At 45.5% G+C, this 17,817-nt stretch overlaps 1 protein-coding gene across 1 annotated transcript; it reads right to left on the reverse strand.

Annotated features, from left to right (window-relative positions):
- Positions 1–7,820: 7,820 nt before the first annotated feature.
- Positions 7,821–17,741, reverse strand: LOC127566631 (RLA class II histocompatibility antigen, DP alpha-1 chain-like). Its single transcript, XM_052009136.1, has 4 exons — positions 17,598–17,741; positions 13,323–13,586; positions 10,885–11,166; positions 7,821–9,763 (listed from the first exon to the last, which is right to left on the reverse strand). The coding sequence occupies exons 1-4, from the start codon at positions 17,734–17,736 to the stop codon at positions 9,567–9,569; spliced, it is 882 nt and encodes a 293-aa protein (XP_051865096.1). The 5' UTR covers positions 17,737–17,741; the 3' UTR covers positions 7,821–9,566.
- Positions 17,742–17,817: the final 76 nt, after the last annotated feature.

Consider the following 17,817-nt stretch of genomic DNA (forward strand, 5'->3'; position numbering starts at 1 on the left):
TAGGTGGGGAAAGAGGCAAGAATGAATTCAAAAGCTCTTTCTGCAAAAATACTGCAGATGTATAACCAGCACAGTCAGGGACATCCAAGATCTTGAGATGAATATCCGTGAAGCAAAAAAAAACAGGTTGGTGTAAACATGCTCATAGAGCAGTGATCAGCAGGGGAAGGACAGCAACTACTTTGGTGCTTGCTAGTCCTGCTTTTGGAGTTGGATACAGATCTGAGAGGCACAGAGTTATGCAGCATGGAAACACACCCTTCGGCCCAACTCATCCATGCATGCCAATCATGTTGCCCAGCTGAGCTAGTCCCATTTACCTGCATTTGGCCCATATCCCTTAAACCTTTCCTATCCATGTGCCAGTTCAATTGTCTTTTAAACGTTGTAATTGTACCTGTCTCTACCACTTCCTCTGGCAGCTCGTTCCACGTACCCCCCCCACCCTCTGTGTGAAAAAGTTGCCCTTCGGGTCCCCTTTTAATCTTTGCCCTCTCACCTTAAATGTACGCCCTCGAGTTTTAGCCTCCCCGGATCTGGGAAAAAGACCATGACCATTCACCTTGTCCACACCCCTCATGATTTTATATACATCTGTAAGGTCACCCCTCAGCCTCCTCTGCTCCAGGAAAAACAGTTCCAGCTTATCCAGCCTCTCCTTATAACTCAAGCCCTCCAGTCCCGCTAACATCCTTGTGAATCTTTTCTGCACCCTTTTCAGCTTAATGACATCCTTCCTACAATTAGGAAACCAGAACTACATGCAAATCTCAAAGTGTGATCTCACCAATGTTCTGTAACATGACATCCCAATTCTAGTACTCAATGCCCTGACCAATGATGGCAAGCACGCCAAATGCTTTCTTCACCTTCTCTTTGAGCCAGGATTTATTGTAAGGCTGGTAAGTCTTTATAATTAAGACAGATCAGGTCAGCAAGGTCATCAGTGAAGTCAAAGAGTTGGCTACTTTCATACATGATGGACAGACTGTTTGGGTTTACCCTCTTCAAATTATCTTCAAGCATGATACACTCTCCACGCATTCATTGACGTATTCCTGGTCTGTGTAGATCCCTTCCCCTCGCCATTCTGTAGGCTGTACAAGTGGAATAATGTGTAACATTTTTTAAATTTCTCCCAGCTTTCATCCCATGAGTGGAGTGTGGAAAAGAAGTGGAAAGCAGAAACCTGCACCTGCACTGTGAGCGTGGAGGGAGCTTCACTCTGTGTCTAACCCTGGGAGTGAGTGACGGGACGGTGTGGAGGGAGCTTCACTCTGTGTCTGACCCCGGGAGTGTGTGATGGGACGGTGCGGAGGGAGATTCACCCTGTGTCTAACCCTGGGAGTGTCTGATGGGATGGTGTAGAGGGAGCTTCACTCTGTGTCTGCCCCCCAGGAGTGTGTGATGGGACGGTGCGGAGGGAGCTTCACCCTGTGTCTAACCCTGGGAGTGTCTGATGGGATGGTGTAGAGAGAGCTTCACCCTGTGCCTAACCCTGGGAGTGTCTGATGGGATGGTGTAGAGGGAGCTTCACTCTGTGTCTAACCCAGGGAGGGAGTGATGGGATGGTGTAGAGGGAGCTTCACTCTGTGTCTAACCCTGGGAGTGTCTGATGGGATGGTGTAGAGGGAGCTTCACCCTGTGTCTAACCCTGGGAGTGTCTGATGGGATGGTGTAGAGGGAGCTTCACTCTGTATCTAACCCAGGGAGGGAGTGATGGGATGGTGTAGAGGGAGCTTCACCCTGTGTCTGCCCCCAGGAGTGTCTGATGGGATGGTGTAGAGAGAGCTTCACTCTGTGTCTAACCCTGGGAGTGAGTGATGGGATGGTGTAGAGGGAGCTTCACTCTGTGTCTTACCCTATTCTTTTCAGTCATGAAACATAACTATTGAAAACTGTAGAGGGAGCTTTACTCTGCATCTGACTTGCGGGATGCCTGCTCTGGGACTGTGTGATGCGAGCGTGTAGAGGGAGGCCTATTCGGATCAGTTTATTGTCATATACACCAGGATGCAATGAAATTCCTTGCTCTCATGAAGCCCACAGAGTAGTAATAAATACAACAGTAAATGCAGCAACAAGCGCAAAACAGCAGAATGGTGCAAAGTACAGTAGTGCAAACTGAAGTAGTGCAAAAAAAATGCTAAGGTGACAATAATGGAAGAGGTAGAGATCTTGTTGCCAAGTGCAAGGTGATGAAGTATAAACTAGAGAAAGATGCTGGAATCTCGATGAAAAACACTGAAACTGCTGAGTTCCTCCAAGATCATGGTGTGTTTCATGGAGTATAAATGCTCACAAGAGAAAAGATTAATGCAGCTGATTTTCCTATTTCACTTTCATTTTGTTTGCTTCTTTCTACTCTTCATCTCTGCAAACTCCTTGACAGGTTCTCAAGGTAGGAATTCATTGACCCCTGGGGCCATTGTTGGAATAGTGTTTGGAACTGCTGGAATCATCACTGCAGTGGTCGGAGGTGTCATTCACTGGAAACTTCAAGGTAAGGCGGCTAAAATTGCAATAAGTCTCCTGTCATAATCTGGGCTGAGATGTTATACTTTGCCCAACACCATATTTATTTTGTGGGTTTCACTGTGTTTGCCTATTGCCAAGCGCACAAGACAAGAATTATTTGTGTTTAGTGACACCACTCAATTAGACACAGCATGTCCCCATTGACCGTCACCAATTTTTATAGATGCATCATTGAAAGTATCCGATCCAGATGCATCACAGCTTGGTACGGCAACTGCTCTGCCCAAGACCGCAAGAAATTGCAGAGAGTTGCGAACACAGCTCAGCACATCACGAAAACCTGCCCCCACTCTGTCTACACTTCTCACTGCCGGCATAATCAAAGACCCCTCTGACTCAGGACACTCTCTCTTCTCCCTCCTCCCGTCAGGCAGAAGATACAAAAGCTTGAAAACACGTACCATCAGGCTCAAGAACAGCTTCTATCCCACTGTTATAAGACTCTTGAATGGACCTCTTGTACGTTAGAGATGAACTCTTGATCTCACAATCTACCTCGTCATAGCCCTTGTACTTTATTGTCTGCCTGCACTGCACTTTCTCTGTAACTGTAACACTTTATTCTGCATTCTGTTATTGCTTTTCCCTTGTACTACCTCAAAGTACATGTTTTGAAACAGTCTGTATGGATAACTTGCAAAACTAAGCGTTTCACTGTATCTCAGTACATGTGACAATAACAACAGTAATAAACCATTACCAATACTAAGCATGGTGTCCAGGGAAAAACCCTTCAGTCCAATGCCAGCCCACACAAGTACAACACCCAGTGTAGACATGTTCAACATTCACTATTCAGAAACTCAACTGCTCCAGTCACAGAAATACAGAAACTACAAGAGGCTGGGTATCCTGGGAATGGCTCACCTGATCCCAAAATCTCATGAAGACCTGCAGAACATCTCAGGCTTGCCTGTTTGAGTGCATGTCCATCCAGGATAAAATGGTCATTCCCTCTATTGTGGCTGCAGTATCTATAAAGTGCACTGCAGTTATTTGCCCAGGTTATTCAAATCAAGTCAACTTGAGTCACAAGTATGGTGAAAAACTTGCTTGTAGTAGCACTATGGGCACGAAGATTCAAACAACACACAGAATATACGTTAATTATACAGGACAGAAGAAAAAAGTGTGCCAAAACAAGACATTAGTGCAAAACAAAAGCGACAAGTCCATGGTAGTTCAAGAGGTGGTCCGCAGTTTTCCATTGCTAAGGTAGGATTAGGGTTGTGTAGGTCAGTTCAAGAACCTGATGGCTGTAGGTAAGTAGCTGTTCCTGAACCCGGTGGTGTGGGACTTCAGACTTCTGCACCTACTACCCAATCGTAGCTGCGAGAAGATGGCGTGGCCTGGATGGTTGGGATCCTTGTTGATAGATGCCTCCTTCTTGGGGCAGCACCTCATGTAGATGCTTTTGATGGCAGGGAGGGCCGTGCCCTGATCAGGCTATATTCACCACTCTCTGCAGCCTCTTGCATTTCTGTGCATTAGAATTGCCATACCAGGGCATGATGCAACCAGTCAGAATACTTTCAACAGTGGACCTGTAGAAATTCATTAGAGTATTTGGTGGCATGCCAAATCTCCTTAAGCTTCTGAGAAAGTGGAGGCACTGGCATGCCTTCTTTGTGATTACATCTAGGTGCTGGGTCCAGGACAAGTCATCCAAGTCACTGGCACCCAGGAATAATGTTACTGAATAGCCTACTCTTGGTCATTTTTCTTATGTTTTTATCAACCATGAGAATGTGACAAGTCAGAGCCCATGGCTCCATACTGAGCCAATTCTTCTGTATTTCAGGTGATGGCTTGACAAAACACGCAGTATAATGTGAGTATATTGTTGAATATTTATACACATTGGTTTACTCCTGGCCAAGTTATTGGGGGGGGGGGGAGGGGTCCTAAATTCTCTCTCAATGACACCAACTCAGTGCCTTCTGTTGGAAGACTAAAGGGAATTGGATCTCCAAATGCACGACACAGTATGTAAAACAAACTGGGATGACGATAAAGCAGACAATCCTGGAAATACTCAGCAGATCAGGCAGTACCTATCAATAAAGGTCTCCAAATCCAGAAAAGTTTCAAAGGGAACCAAAGAAAAACTGGTTTCCATAAATTGGTAAGATTGCAGTGAAAGGCAAAATTTTAAACAATCATGAAAATTGGAAAAGGTAATCCTGGTGGGTTACCGAGGCAGGTCTTGTGTTATTGTTGAAAGGGTATTTAGTTCATTGATAATTCATACTTATATAGTGGTTTTAATGCCCAGGAGAGTCCCAAGGTGCTTCAAACTAATTCTGATAATGGACAACTCAAGAAGATATTATGATCGGTGAGAGAGGCTTTGAGTTTTAAATGAGACAAGTGAGTGAAGAGAGAGTACCAGTGCTTGGGGCAAGAAATGGTTCCCAATGGTTGAGCCAGAGGGATATCATTGGAGGAGGGCAGAAAGTTTGGACGGTTACAGAGGGTACAGGTTAAGGAGAGAGGGGTGAGTTGGAGGAAAGGGCCCATAGTGTGGACTTGAAAATAACGGTGAGAACTTTAAAATCCCATTTTTGGTATTAGAGGGTGGAGAAAGAATTTAGCTGAACAGTGGTGAAGGTAAATATCACCACAAATTCCACAGGCCAATGATTTTAATCAACAAGGGTATTTTTTTCAGCAACAAAAGGAGAACTAATAGAATAAATTCTTCCAACTTGCAAGAAATACCATATCGCTATTTTTATTCTTATGAAGCAGAAGTGGACCTTCCAAATGCAGATTGAGGGACATTTCACATAGAGGAAGAAGTCATTGAGGAAACACTTGGGCAGAAGATTCCATGAGTATTTGGAAACGTCGATCACAGTTTTTGTCAAACAACACAGAAAACAGGCCCTTCCGCTCAACTCGTCCATGCCAACCAAGTTGCCTAACTGAGCAAGTCCACATCCTCACACCTGTGGCAGCCTTTTCTGCAGCTGTTCTCAGCCATGTTAAGCTCAAAAAACTTGAGGGGCAACTTTCTATTTTACATAAAGGGTGGTACGTATATGGAATGAGCTGCCAGAGGAAGTGGAGACAGACATAAAAACAACTTTTAAAAGACAACTGGACAGGTACATGGAGAGGAAAGGTTTAGAGGCATATGGGCCAAACACAGGCAAATGGGACTAGCTTAGATGGGCACCTTGGTCAGCATGGATAAGTTGGGCTGAAGGGCCTGTTTCAGTGCTGTACGTCTGGAGTCACATACAAGCTTGACTAGGTATGGATGACAGATTGAAGGAACATTCATGAACCATAAGGGATATCGTTTTAAGCAATCCAGTCCTTTTACCCGTTTCAACTAACATTAATTCTAGATGTAATTAGTTACTTGAATTTATCTGGATTTGAATTCACATCTCTGGGTCAGCGGTCCACAACTCTGCTGGTAGAGTACCTTAACTATTAGGCCATTGTGGGTGGTTGAGAAAGATGCTGGAAAATGCAAGTTCATGATTTTTTACTTCAAAGACAATATTTACAATCCAAGAAGGGGAGAGCTATGGAAGAGTAATTTGATAAGCTGCAGCCTCAAAAAATGTCCTGGAGATCCAGAAGGTTCTTAATGGAACAGACTGTTGGATGCAATGGGGACACAGGCTGCAAAAGGATAGATTTAGAGCAGGTGTCAGGATGAGTTTTCGACAAATATAACAGAGGCAGAATGGAGAGTTGATTTTTCCAGCTCAGTGAGACCAGATGAGCTGAAAGGTCTTCTTCACCCAGGCAAGGAAATCGATGATAGACTAGGCCGGACTTTTTCACCGCATCACATCAGTAGTAGTTCTGTGTAACATGGCAACAGTCCCGACAACATTCTTAAAAATGTAAGATGAGATCAAATCAAAGACTTGGCTCTTGAAATGATGTCAGTTAAAACTGCATAGCAACTATCCAGGGATCAGCACAAAAGTGTGAGATACTGATCGGAAACAAGTAGTACCACTCCCCCAGCCAAATCAGGTTGAGAGTTCAAGCTTGCTGTGGCCCTTGCACTTTGTCTACCTGCACTGCACTTTCTCTGTAACTGTAACACTATAATTCCATATTGTTTTCCTTTTTACTACCTTGATGTACTTATGTATGGAATGACCTGTCTGGATGGCACGCAGACAAAAGCTTTTCATTGTATATCGGTACACATTACAATAACAAACCAATCCAAAGTCAAGAGCAATACAGCACGGATACAGGCCCTTCAGCCCAACCAGTCCATGCCGACCATGGTGCCCACTCAGCTAATCCCAATTTCCTGCGTTTGGCACATATCCCTCCAAGCCCCGCCCCTCCATGTACCTATCCAAGTGCTTCTTAAATGATACTGTTGTACGTGCCTCAACCACTTCCTCTGGCAGCTCGTTCCATATACTCACCACCCTCTGCATGAAAAAGTTGCCCCTCAGGTCTCTTTTAAATCTTTCCCCTCTCACCCTAAATCTATGCCCCCAAGTTTTGGACTCCCCTACCTGGGTAAAAGGCTGTTACCATCCATCTTATCTATGCTTCTCATAATTTTAAACGCCTCTATAAGGTCACCACTCATTCTCCTACGTTCCAGGGAATAAAGACCTAGCCTGGCCAACCTCTCCCTATAACTCAGGCCTTCTATTCCTGGCAACATCCTCGTAAATCTTCTCTGCATCTCTTTCTGGTGTAACCATGTCATTTCTATATAGGGTGACAAATAATAATAGTAGTACAATAGCAGACAAGTAATAATTTCTATAATAGTACTCCAAGTGCAGTGTCACCAATGATTTATACAACTGCAACATCATGTCCTAACTCCTATACTTAGTGCCCTGACTGATGAAGGCCAGCGTGCTAAACACTTTTTTCACCACCCTGTGTACCTGTGATTCCATTTCCAATTCAGAACTTCAACAACAAATCTGCACTGTCTTCAGGTGGGGAGTTAAAGCGAGTTTCTGTCTGATGATTCAGGTTGATGTCAATAAATTTTCTGGTGCCACTTCAAGAGCAGGACGTTTTCCTACAGTCTCAGGTAAAACGTCTTCAACCCAATGAAACTAAATAAAGATTGCCTCATCAGTCGCAAAAGGTAATTGGACAGGTACATGGATAGGAAAGACTTAGAGGGATATGGGCCAAACGTGGGCAGATGGGACTAGCTTAGTTGGGAATCTTGGTCGGCATTGACCAGTTGGGTCAAAGGGCCTGTTTCCGTGCTGTATGACTCTAATTTACTCTGCACAACATGGTTACCGCATTTACTGGATTATTAGTAATTGATTGGATGTGAAATGCTTCAAGACATTCTGAGAAAGAGCTATCAAACCACATAAATACACTTGCTCATTTTTCAATCTCTGAGAGGTTGACTTACTCTTTACAATACAGAAGATCATTCGGCCCATCAGGTCTATGCCAGTTTCCAACAGAGCCAAATGGAGACACAAGAGAGGAAGAACACGTGGCTGTCGTAATGAGTCTGGGAGTGTGATCGAAGAACCAGAGCGGAGGGTCAGTTAGAGAGGGTCTCACAGAACTCCTGTCGCAGAGGAGGAAAACTTCTCCAAAGTTGGCATACCTTGCAGAGACTTCGCTAGGAACACAACAACCCCATTCATCCCTACTTATTTTTCTGTGGTGTACTTTTTCTCTATCACTGCCATTTCTAATTCTTTTGCCACTTAGTGGTGACCTTATACACTAGCCCATTAACTACCAGTGCATCTTTGGGATGTAGGAGGAAACCTTCATGATCAGGGGGAAGAACATGCAGACAGCACTCGAGGTCAGGAAAGCACTAATTGCTTCATTTAATGAGATCCCTGGAAGTAAACTATATACACGGGTACACTTCTTAAAAAACCAAAATATTTGGTTGGCTTTGATATTTTGTAAAAGTCCACCTCCCCTACAGGAACAAAAGACATTCTTTCGAAAATGTCCGACGCAATCTCTATTTAGTAAGATAACTGTGAGTGGGTGCTGCATAGTTGGAAACACCAATCAGATGAGATGTTAAATGGAGGTCATGCCTGCTTGTTCAGGTGGTTGTTACAAATGCTGTGGCACTGTTGTCTAGATGTTCTCGCCAATATTTTTCCATCGATCTACATTACCAAACGAGTCACCTTTATAAAAGAAAATGAACTGGTCGCCTTAGCCTGTAGGGAAAATGGTGGTTACACTTGCCGAAGTAATAGCAGCCACTGAAATGTGTAAATCAAATAGTTGTTAAGTAACGTATCAAAACAGCCGCAGAGAATGGAGTAAAATTCACATACTAGAAGCATGGTCATTTGGCAGGAGTCAAGCACAGCATTAAAAACTCGGAAGGAATCAATTTCCAGCAGCAGAAGGTGCAATTTCACTCATTTAAAAGCTACCAAGGCAAGGGTAAATTGTAATCAGCTACCTCAAGAACAGAAAATGCTGGTTAATGCAGAGGCAGTAGCTGTGAAAGAGAGGAAATGCTGGAGCTTTTGTGTGAACCCAACCTTTTATGCTCCACAAATGCTGTAGGAACAGCTAATGGTTTATTTTCTGCTTTAGATTTTCAGCATTTTGATATCCACTGATTTAACGAGTAGTTTTAATTTACAACAGTTTCAATGGCTCACATGGATAGAAATGTACCTCACCAATTTCACAAGGAGAAGTGAAAATAGAGAAATTGGAGATGGTGGTAAAGAGAAGTGTTTTATGAAGGCTTCTGAAAGCACATGGCACAGCAGAGCGGAAGGCCAGTCAGAGGTTAGAGAGAGAGGAGGCACAATAGTTGAAGAAGCAGATGAGGTTGAAGGAGTAAACTGTCATTGCATGAGTGGAGGGTGCACGGGAATGGATGACTGACAGATGAAACAAAGAACTTCAAAGTCAGAAAGCAGCATTTAAAGTCAATACCCTCAGACAGGGTAGAGAATGATGCATCACAAATCTGAATGCGCATAACTGCAGCAGTGCCAAGTACAGACCACTGGGAAATATTGCACAAGAGGTAGAGGCAGCAGATTCATTTCTCATGATGAATCTAATACCCTGACAGAGGGACTGATCCGGATTATCCAAGAGCCCCAACCAGGCACTCGCAAACAGAAACATAAGCAGAGTCCGACTGCTGTGCCAAGTATTCCTACAATCAGTCCGCAGATTAAAACAGCAAGCTGGCTTGTATGCAGTTCAGTCATGTCTTCACTCCTGTCTTGCTCTTCTGGTTCTGCGAACAAAGCACACGCTTATTGTTTGAATGAGGATTTAGTTTTAAATCAGTTTGAACAAAGGTGAGGTACTACCACTAAATGTTATAGAGCATTGTCCTCTTAAACTTCTGGTCTTGACTTCCCCTTTCTCTGCTGAATGTGCTTTTCAATAGTGTGGTATGGGTTCTGAAGGTTCCGGGTGTCCGAAGTATTCCTAAGATCAGCCCTGGACTAAATGGCTGTCAACAATTCAATATCAGCAACAGGTTTTATCAATGTAAAGCCCAAATTCAGCAATCAGTCAAGTTCCATCCTCACATTCCACTGGGAATCACTGGATAGTGACCAGCAACAGGAACTTGGGCTGGTTCTCCTCTCATTAACCCAACAGAGCAACAACAGGGTTAACACTGATTACATGCAGAGTAGAGTGCTTCAGCACTATTGCCTATCAAGTGATTCTGTGGCTAGGCTCCAGGTCGGTTGGAGGGACATAATGTACCACTTGGCTGCCTGAAATGTGCTGAGGGAAGTTTGTCCTGTACTCACTGAGCTCCTGATCCGAACAACACCTCCACTGCAAAATACTGTCAGTCGTCACTGAACTCAATGAGCTGGATTTTAATGCAGTTCGTTTCTGTAATGTTCCATACACTTCAGCACATAATGCAAATCTCAAGGCAATGTCCAGTCTACTGATTTCGAAATGTACTGGCGAACTCAGGAGTTGTGGGAAGAAGGCCGCATCTATCATCAAAGATCCCCACCATCCGGGCCATGCCATCTTCTCACAGCTATCAGGTACAGAAGTCTGAAGTGCCACACCATCAGGTTCAAGAACAGCTACTTCCCATCAACCAATCAGTTCTTGGGCCAACCTGCACCCTTAATCACTATAACCACATTGCACTACGAAGGACTTGTTTTTGTTCTAATTGTGTTCTTTCGTGTATAACTTTGTATAATTTTTGTTTAATCTATGTTTATCTTGCGAATGTCGTCTCCAGTGCTATGTGCCTGTAGTGCTACTGCGAGTAAGTTTTTCATTGTACCTGTGTGTACATGGACTTATACCTATGACAATAAACTCAAATTGACCTTTGTATCGTTTATCCCAGAGTATTTTCATTTCTCTTACCCCAGTAGATTATCTTTTCCTCTTTGCTGATGTTGTGGACCACTTTACAGGAATATATATCACCCACCGCAGGCTGGACGTGTGCGTACTGGAACATTTGAAATCGCCAGTCATCGCCAAATGAGAGACGCGAGGAGTTAACTTCACCGCTGAGCGGCTTCTCGTTCTTCTGCAATGTTACAACGATTGCCGGAGGGAAAAAGCCGGTGATGAAACAGATCAAAGTATTTGTCTCACCGAAGACAACTGGTTTCTCTGAGTACAGAAAGAGCTTGCCAATTTCTAAAACAGCAAATTAGAGATTTTTTATGTCAACTGGATTGAATGACAATTATTATCTATTAATCTATGTCGATCACATTTTACAGCTGTTCTCTGGGATTGCTGACTCCCACAGGAGTACTGCAAGGAACACAAGAGCAGCAGGAAGAAAGTCGACCAACTCCATGCAGTTCCCCTTTTGCCTTGCCCATGATATAAAGATCACTTTTGAAATTCAGTGTTATTTCAGGGAAAATAAGGCAGCCAGAAACATCCTGTTCATCTTCCATCAGTGCCAATTTGACCCTCAACCATCCGATGGAGCCTCAGCAGAGAAACTGCCAGTGTTATCCTGACACAATGGAGGGTTAATTGTGTTGGCATGCCATGTGCCAGCCCCTTGTGCATCCACTCTTAACTCAAATTTCCAAGTGAAGTAGTCGGTGGAATGGTTGACGAAGAGGGAGTCTCACTTACTTTCTGGTCTCCTACCATCTCCGCACAATGGCCTGCAATATATCCTGCTTTGCTACCTGTAGTTCAGAAACTGGATTACATACTATCTGTTTTCCTTTGGGTGAGAGATGGATGGATGGCTGGCTGGTAGGGATAGATGGGAGAGGTGGGAGGGAGGGAGAGATTTCAGCTTTATCAAGATGAAATTGCTCCAGATATGAAGATGGACCAGGCACTCCTGAGCACTGTTCATGGTGGCATGAATGACGTTTTCCCAGCAGAAGGTTTCCAAAAGATTACATAATTATTCACAAGAAGGATACAAAAAAAGAGGAGCAGAGTAGGCCACTTGCCCCTTAAGCCTGCTCCAGCATTCAACATGATCATAGGTTATCTATCCAAGGCCTCAATTTCCCTTGTGCCAGATCTCTATGGTCCTCAATCCCACAATCTTTCAAAAATATATTACCTCCATTTTAAGTACTTCTAGTAAGCTAGCTTCCACAACACTCTGGGATATATATTCATCCCTTCCCACCAATAACCCTCCAATGGCACTTACACCTGCAACCGCACCAAGTGCTACACCTGTCCCTGCACCTCCTCCCTCACCACCATTCAGGGTCCCAGACAATCCTTCCAGGTGAGGCAGCGCTTCACCTGCGAGTCCGAGGGTGTCATCTATTGCATCTGGTGTGGCCTCCTGTACATCAGTGTTACCCAACGCAGATTGGTGACCACTTCGTCGAGCACCTTTACTCCGTCCGAGGCCATGGATAGGCATGTCAATATGGGAATGGGATGTGGGATTGAAGTGGGTGGCTACCGGGAGGTCCTCCCGGTGGCCACCCACTTCAATCCCACATCCCATTGCCATATTGACATGCCTATCCATGGCCTCCTCTACTGCCACATTGAGGCCAGGCACAGGTTGGAGGAACAACACCTCATATTACACCTTGGGAGTCTCCAACCTGATGGCTTCATCATCGATTTCTTCCAGTAACCCCACCCCTTCTTTTTCTTCCCCCCCCCCCCACTCCTTTGTCTTCCCTTATACCTATTGGCTCCCTTCCCCCACCTTGATGACCTGCCCACCTCCTCTCCTCCCCCATCCTTTGCTCCTTGGTCCACTGCCTTCTCCTACCGGATTCCTTCTTCTTTAGCTCTTTGCCTCTTCTACCTATCACCTCTCAGTTCAATACATCTTCTCCCCTTCCCCACCCACTACCTGCCCCCCTCACCTGGACTCGCCAATCACCTGAACTCGCCTATCCCCTGCCTGCGTGTACTCCTCCCCTTCCCCCCACCTTCTTATTCTGGCTTCTGCCCTCTTCCTTTCCTTTCCTGATGAAGGGTCTCAGCCCGAAACATCGACTGTTTATTTCCCTCCATGGATGCTGCCTGACCTGTTGAGTTTCTCCAACACTTTTTGTGGATTGCTCCAAATTCCAGCATCCGCAATATTTCTTGTGTCTCTGGGATAGAGGATTCCACAGGCGCAAGAAGAAACTGTGCACAGTTTAATTTCTAGACATATATTACTTTCAAGCGCATGCCCTATCTCTTGGACAAATTCATCTGATGGCAGTAGCATGACGGAAGTATGCTCATCCTTCTTGCACAACTATCACTGCAGTGAGCCAAGTTGATACTGAGGAAACTATTTGGGTCGATGGCAGTCAGTGCATTGAGCTGCTCCCATTCCTACCCTGACTCACCATTTGGGGGAAGAGAGTTGTTGGTTAACGCCATAACTTGATGCAACAGGCTCTGTCCTAATGCTATCGTGTTGTCTTTATTTTTTTCCACAAACTCATCAACGAGTATACGAAATTGCTCCAAGCCAGCCAAATGAAACTGAGCACTTGATAACGTGGTGTCATAGTAAGCAATACTTCTGTCATGGGTCTTGAGTTCTAATATCCCCTCCGGTAGGCTGGGGTCATCCGTGAAGAAGAGGGTGAGTGCTATTGTTTCTTTCTCTGAAAGGGAAAAGATCATGGAAAAAAAGTGTTTATCACATTATCAATTTTTGTAGCTGTTTAAATTATAGTGCTTTATGTTAAATATTGGTATTATCTTGCATGTTTCATATCCCCAAATCCTCCCCAGACCCTATCAAAGCACAGTCATTGTCACTTATCAAAGAAACAGGTTGGTAGTTTGCACATGACAAGGTCTCACAAGCAGCACAAGGTAATGACTGCTGAAGGCTTTTTGGTGGAGCTAACAGAGGAAAAACCACTAACAAAGATGCTCAGCAAGTTCCTTGTGTTGACTGTTAAAGGTCAAAATCCTGACTCTCGTATCCTGAAATGGCTCCAAACACCACTTAGTGCATTCATGGCAAATAGTTGCACTTATTAGTTTTTGTTGTTGGTCCCTGTCACTGCCTTCATCCTCAGGCACTGACTCCCATTTGTCTCTGACTGTCCAAAACTGAACCCAACTGTTTGTAGACTTGATTTGTCGTTAACTCCCTAAACTTTAAGCCACATATGCGGCATGCTCACTAGAACCAACTTTCCCCGTGAGTTAAACATCATTCATTCCACCCTGCCTTGGCTCAACTGCTCGTGAAACGTTCATCCATGCTCTTGTTACCTCTAGATGTTACTGTTCCAACACACTCCTGGTTGACTTCCCTCATTCTCCCTTCCATAAACACAAGATCACCTGCTCCAGTGTGCCACACAACTATCAGGTGCCTTGTGTCCCAACCCTTATAAAGTCTTGTTCACCGACTGTGCAGATAATTTTAAAATTTTTGAACTTCCTCCATGACCCTTCTCCATTCTTCTGTAACCTCTACCAGCCCATAGACAGTTATACTGGACACAGGAACCATCAAAGAGTGGTGGGAAAGAACAAGAATATGATGTTGAGACAGAGGATCAGCCATGATCATACTGAATGAGCCAAAAGACATGAAGGGCAAGTGAAAAAACAAAAAATGCTGGAAATATATAGCAAATCAGGCCTAGCATTTGTATTGTTTTAGTATGATTTTCACAGATCTGAAGAGCCAAATGCCTATTCCTGTTTATATGAAGAGGGTTGACAATTAGGAAAATTGAGCAAGATGAAGGTTTAGATGAATGAGAGATCTGATGGCAGCACAGACGGCCACCGAATACATGCCAGATCCCAGAGGAGAATTCCCATTTATCCCATTCCCCCTCTCATTTTCCTGTACCCCTGCAACTTGTTCTTTTTCACACATGCCCAACATCTCCACCTTTGATTCCATTTACCATTAATCTGCACAAAGGGTTAATTTACAGCACATGATTAGCCAGATGACCTTAGTGAAGCACAAAAGACCCAATGAGGTCTTGGCAGAGTAGGTGCTGAGAGATTATTCCTTTCCTGAGGGAATCCACAACCGCAGGGCATAGTTTCAGAATAAGGAATTGCTCATTTTGAATGGAAATGAGGAATTTCACCCTCTCTATTCCAGAAAGCTAAGGAGCCCAAGCCATTGAATACATTCAAGGCCAAGACAGATGTTTGATAATTTGTTTTGGATGTTAACAGTGGGATAAATATTGGGTTCAGGACACTGGTAAAAATTCCCCTGCTCTTTGTGTAGGGTGTCAAATGTCAGATGACGTCTCACCCAAAAGAAGGCACATCCGACATTGCTACAACCTTTCAGCACACCACACCCAAGCTGTGCCCAACAGGAGCCCAGCCAACAAGTGCACAGCGGGCACCCACTCATCTACACGCACGCACAAAGCACAAACAAGATCCCACTCAAGCCATGAGTGGCAAGCTCCTACTTTGTGTACATGGCAAGATCCCACTCAACAGTCAGACAATAAGATCCCACCCAAGCCGTATACAATGGGCATAGGTTTAAGGTGAGAAGAAGGAAATTTAAAGGGGATCCAAGGGATAAGTTTTTCTTCCCCCCCACACAGAGAATGGTTGATATCTAGAACGCACTGCCAGAAGAGGTAGTGGAAACAGATACAATCACTATGTTTGAGGCATTTGGACAGATCCTTAAATGGGCAAGACATATAAGGATATGGACCGAATGGAGACAAATGGGATGAGTTTAGATGGGCAAAAAGGTTAGCCTGGACGTAATGGGGCGAAGGGCCTGTGTCTACACCGTGCAACTCTATGACTCTACAATAATCGCCATGCAACATAGGCACAGCAAGCTCCCACCCAATAGGTGCATGGCAAGATTTCACAAACCAACCCCCTCATTCTACCACCACCCCCCACCAACAGCAAAGTCTAAATCCCATCCCAGTAAAAAGACCCAAACGGCTACATGCATAGCAAGATCTTCATCTACAAGTTTGCAGATGATACCACCGTTGTAGGCCATATATCAAACAGCGATGAGACGGAGTACAGGAAGGAGATAGAGAGCTTAGTAGAATGGTGTCATGACAACAACCTTTCCCTCAATGTCAACAAAAGAGCTGGTCATTGACTTCAGGAAAGGGGGCAGTGTACATGCACCTGTCTACATCAATGGTGCTGAGGTCGAGAGGGTTGAGAGCTTCAAGTTCCTGGGAGTGAACATCACCAACAGCCTGTCCTGGCCAAATCACATAGATGCCATGGCCAAGAAAGCTCACCAGCGCCTCTATTTCCTCAGGAGGCTAAAGAAATTTGGTTTGTCCCCTTTGACTCTCACCAACTTTTATCAATGCACCACAGAAAGCATCCTGTCTGGATACATCACGGTTTAGTACGGCAACTGCTCTGCCCAGGAAAGCAAGAAACTGCAGAATTGCGGACACAGCCCAGTGCGTCACGACACCAGCCTCCTCTCCTTCGACTCTTGTCTTTACTTCTCGTTGCCTTGGTGTAGCAGCCAGCATAATCAAAGACCCCACCCACCCGAGTCATTCTCTCTTCTCTCCTCTTCCATCAGGTAGTAGATACAGGAGCCTGAGTGCACATACCACCAAGGCAAGGACAGCTTCTACTCCACTGTGATAAGACTATTAAATGGTTCCCTTATACAATGAGACGGACTCTGACCTCACGATCTACCTTGTTGTGACCTTGCACCTTATTGCACTGCACTTTCTCTGTAGCTGTGACACTTTACTCTGTACTATTATTGTTTTTACCTGTACTACATCAATGCACCTGCACTGTGTAATGAATTGACCTGTACCATCGGTATGCAAGAAAAGTTTTTCGCCGTACCTTGGTACAAATGACAATAATAAACTAATACCAATACCAATCCCAACCAGCGCAGGCAAAGCAAGATCTAACCCGTTTTCACGCCCGGTAAATAACTCCACCAACGCGCGCACAGCAAGATCCCACACGTGATCCGATCCCACGCCCTGCAGACAACCCCACCAACACGCGTGGCCCGATTCAAACCAGCGGGTGCATGGCAAGGTCCAAACCCCATCGCACGCACAGCGAAGACCCCTCCAAAACACAACATGTGCGCAGCAAGATCCCAACCAGCACGTGCACAGCCAGAGCCAACCCCCTCCCCCAATCCCAGGCACCCCAACCAACAGATGCATAGCAAGATCCCAACCAGCACGTGCATAGCAAGATCCACACCCCCCACCCACCCCTCCAATCCCAGGCACGGCAAACGACCCCAACCAACAGATGCACAGCAAGATCCAACCCCCACCAACCCTCCCCCCCAATCCCAGGCACAGCAAACGACCCCAACCGACAGATGCACAGCAAGATCCAACCCCCACCAATCCTCCCCCCCCAATCCCAGGCACGGCAAACGACCCCAACCAACAGATGCACAGCAACATCCAACCCCCACCAAACCACCCCCCCCCTCAATTCCAGGCACGGCAAACGACCCCAAAACCAACAGATGCATAGCAAGATCCAAAACCGGCCCGTGCACAGCAAGATTCCACGCCCGGCAAATGGCCCCAGGAAAGCGTGCGCAGCAAGATCCCACGATGGCCGCAACAACTTAACAATACTGAGTTCAGGCGGCGACCCCCGGACAGGACTCGACTCACCGGGCACTGAGCTGTTGCGAGTCCCCGGGAGGGCGAGGAGGAGGAGGAGGAGGAGGAGAGGGAGGGAGGGGAGCGCCCAGGCGGCGGCGGCAGCAGCGGCAGCAGCGGCAGCGGGACACCGGCCCATGGCTGCAACCATCTCGAAAGCAAAGGCGTGAGCGAAGACGCCGCCGATCTCCACGCCTACCGTTCCTCCCCCACTGATTTCACTTCTCCTTGT

Source organism: Pristis pectinata, chromosome 43 (genome assembly GCF_009764475.1).
Source record: "Pristis pectinata isolate sPriPec2 chromosome 43, sPriPec2.1.pri, whole genome shotgun sequence".
NCBI lineage: Eukaryota > Metazoa > Chordata > Chondrichthyes > Rhinopristiformes > Pristidae > Pristis > Pristis pectinata.

Bases quoted from the DNA above. Each gene is read 5' to 3' on its own strand.
- LOC127566631 (XM_052009136.1), bottom strand. From the start codon at position 17,736: ATGGTTGCAGCCATGGGCCGGTGTCCCGCTGCCGCTGCTGCCGCTGCT. The intron at 13,587-17,597 runs GTGAGTCGAGTC...TTTCCCTTTCAG, and splicing joins TCGCAACAGCTCAGTGCCCG to AGAAAGAAACAATAGCACTC. The intron at 11,167-13,322 runs GTGAGTCAGGGT...TTGCTGTTTTAG, and splicing joins CAACTCTCTTCCCCCAAATG to AAATTGGCAAGCTCTTTCTG.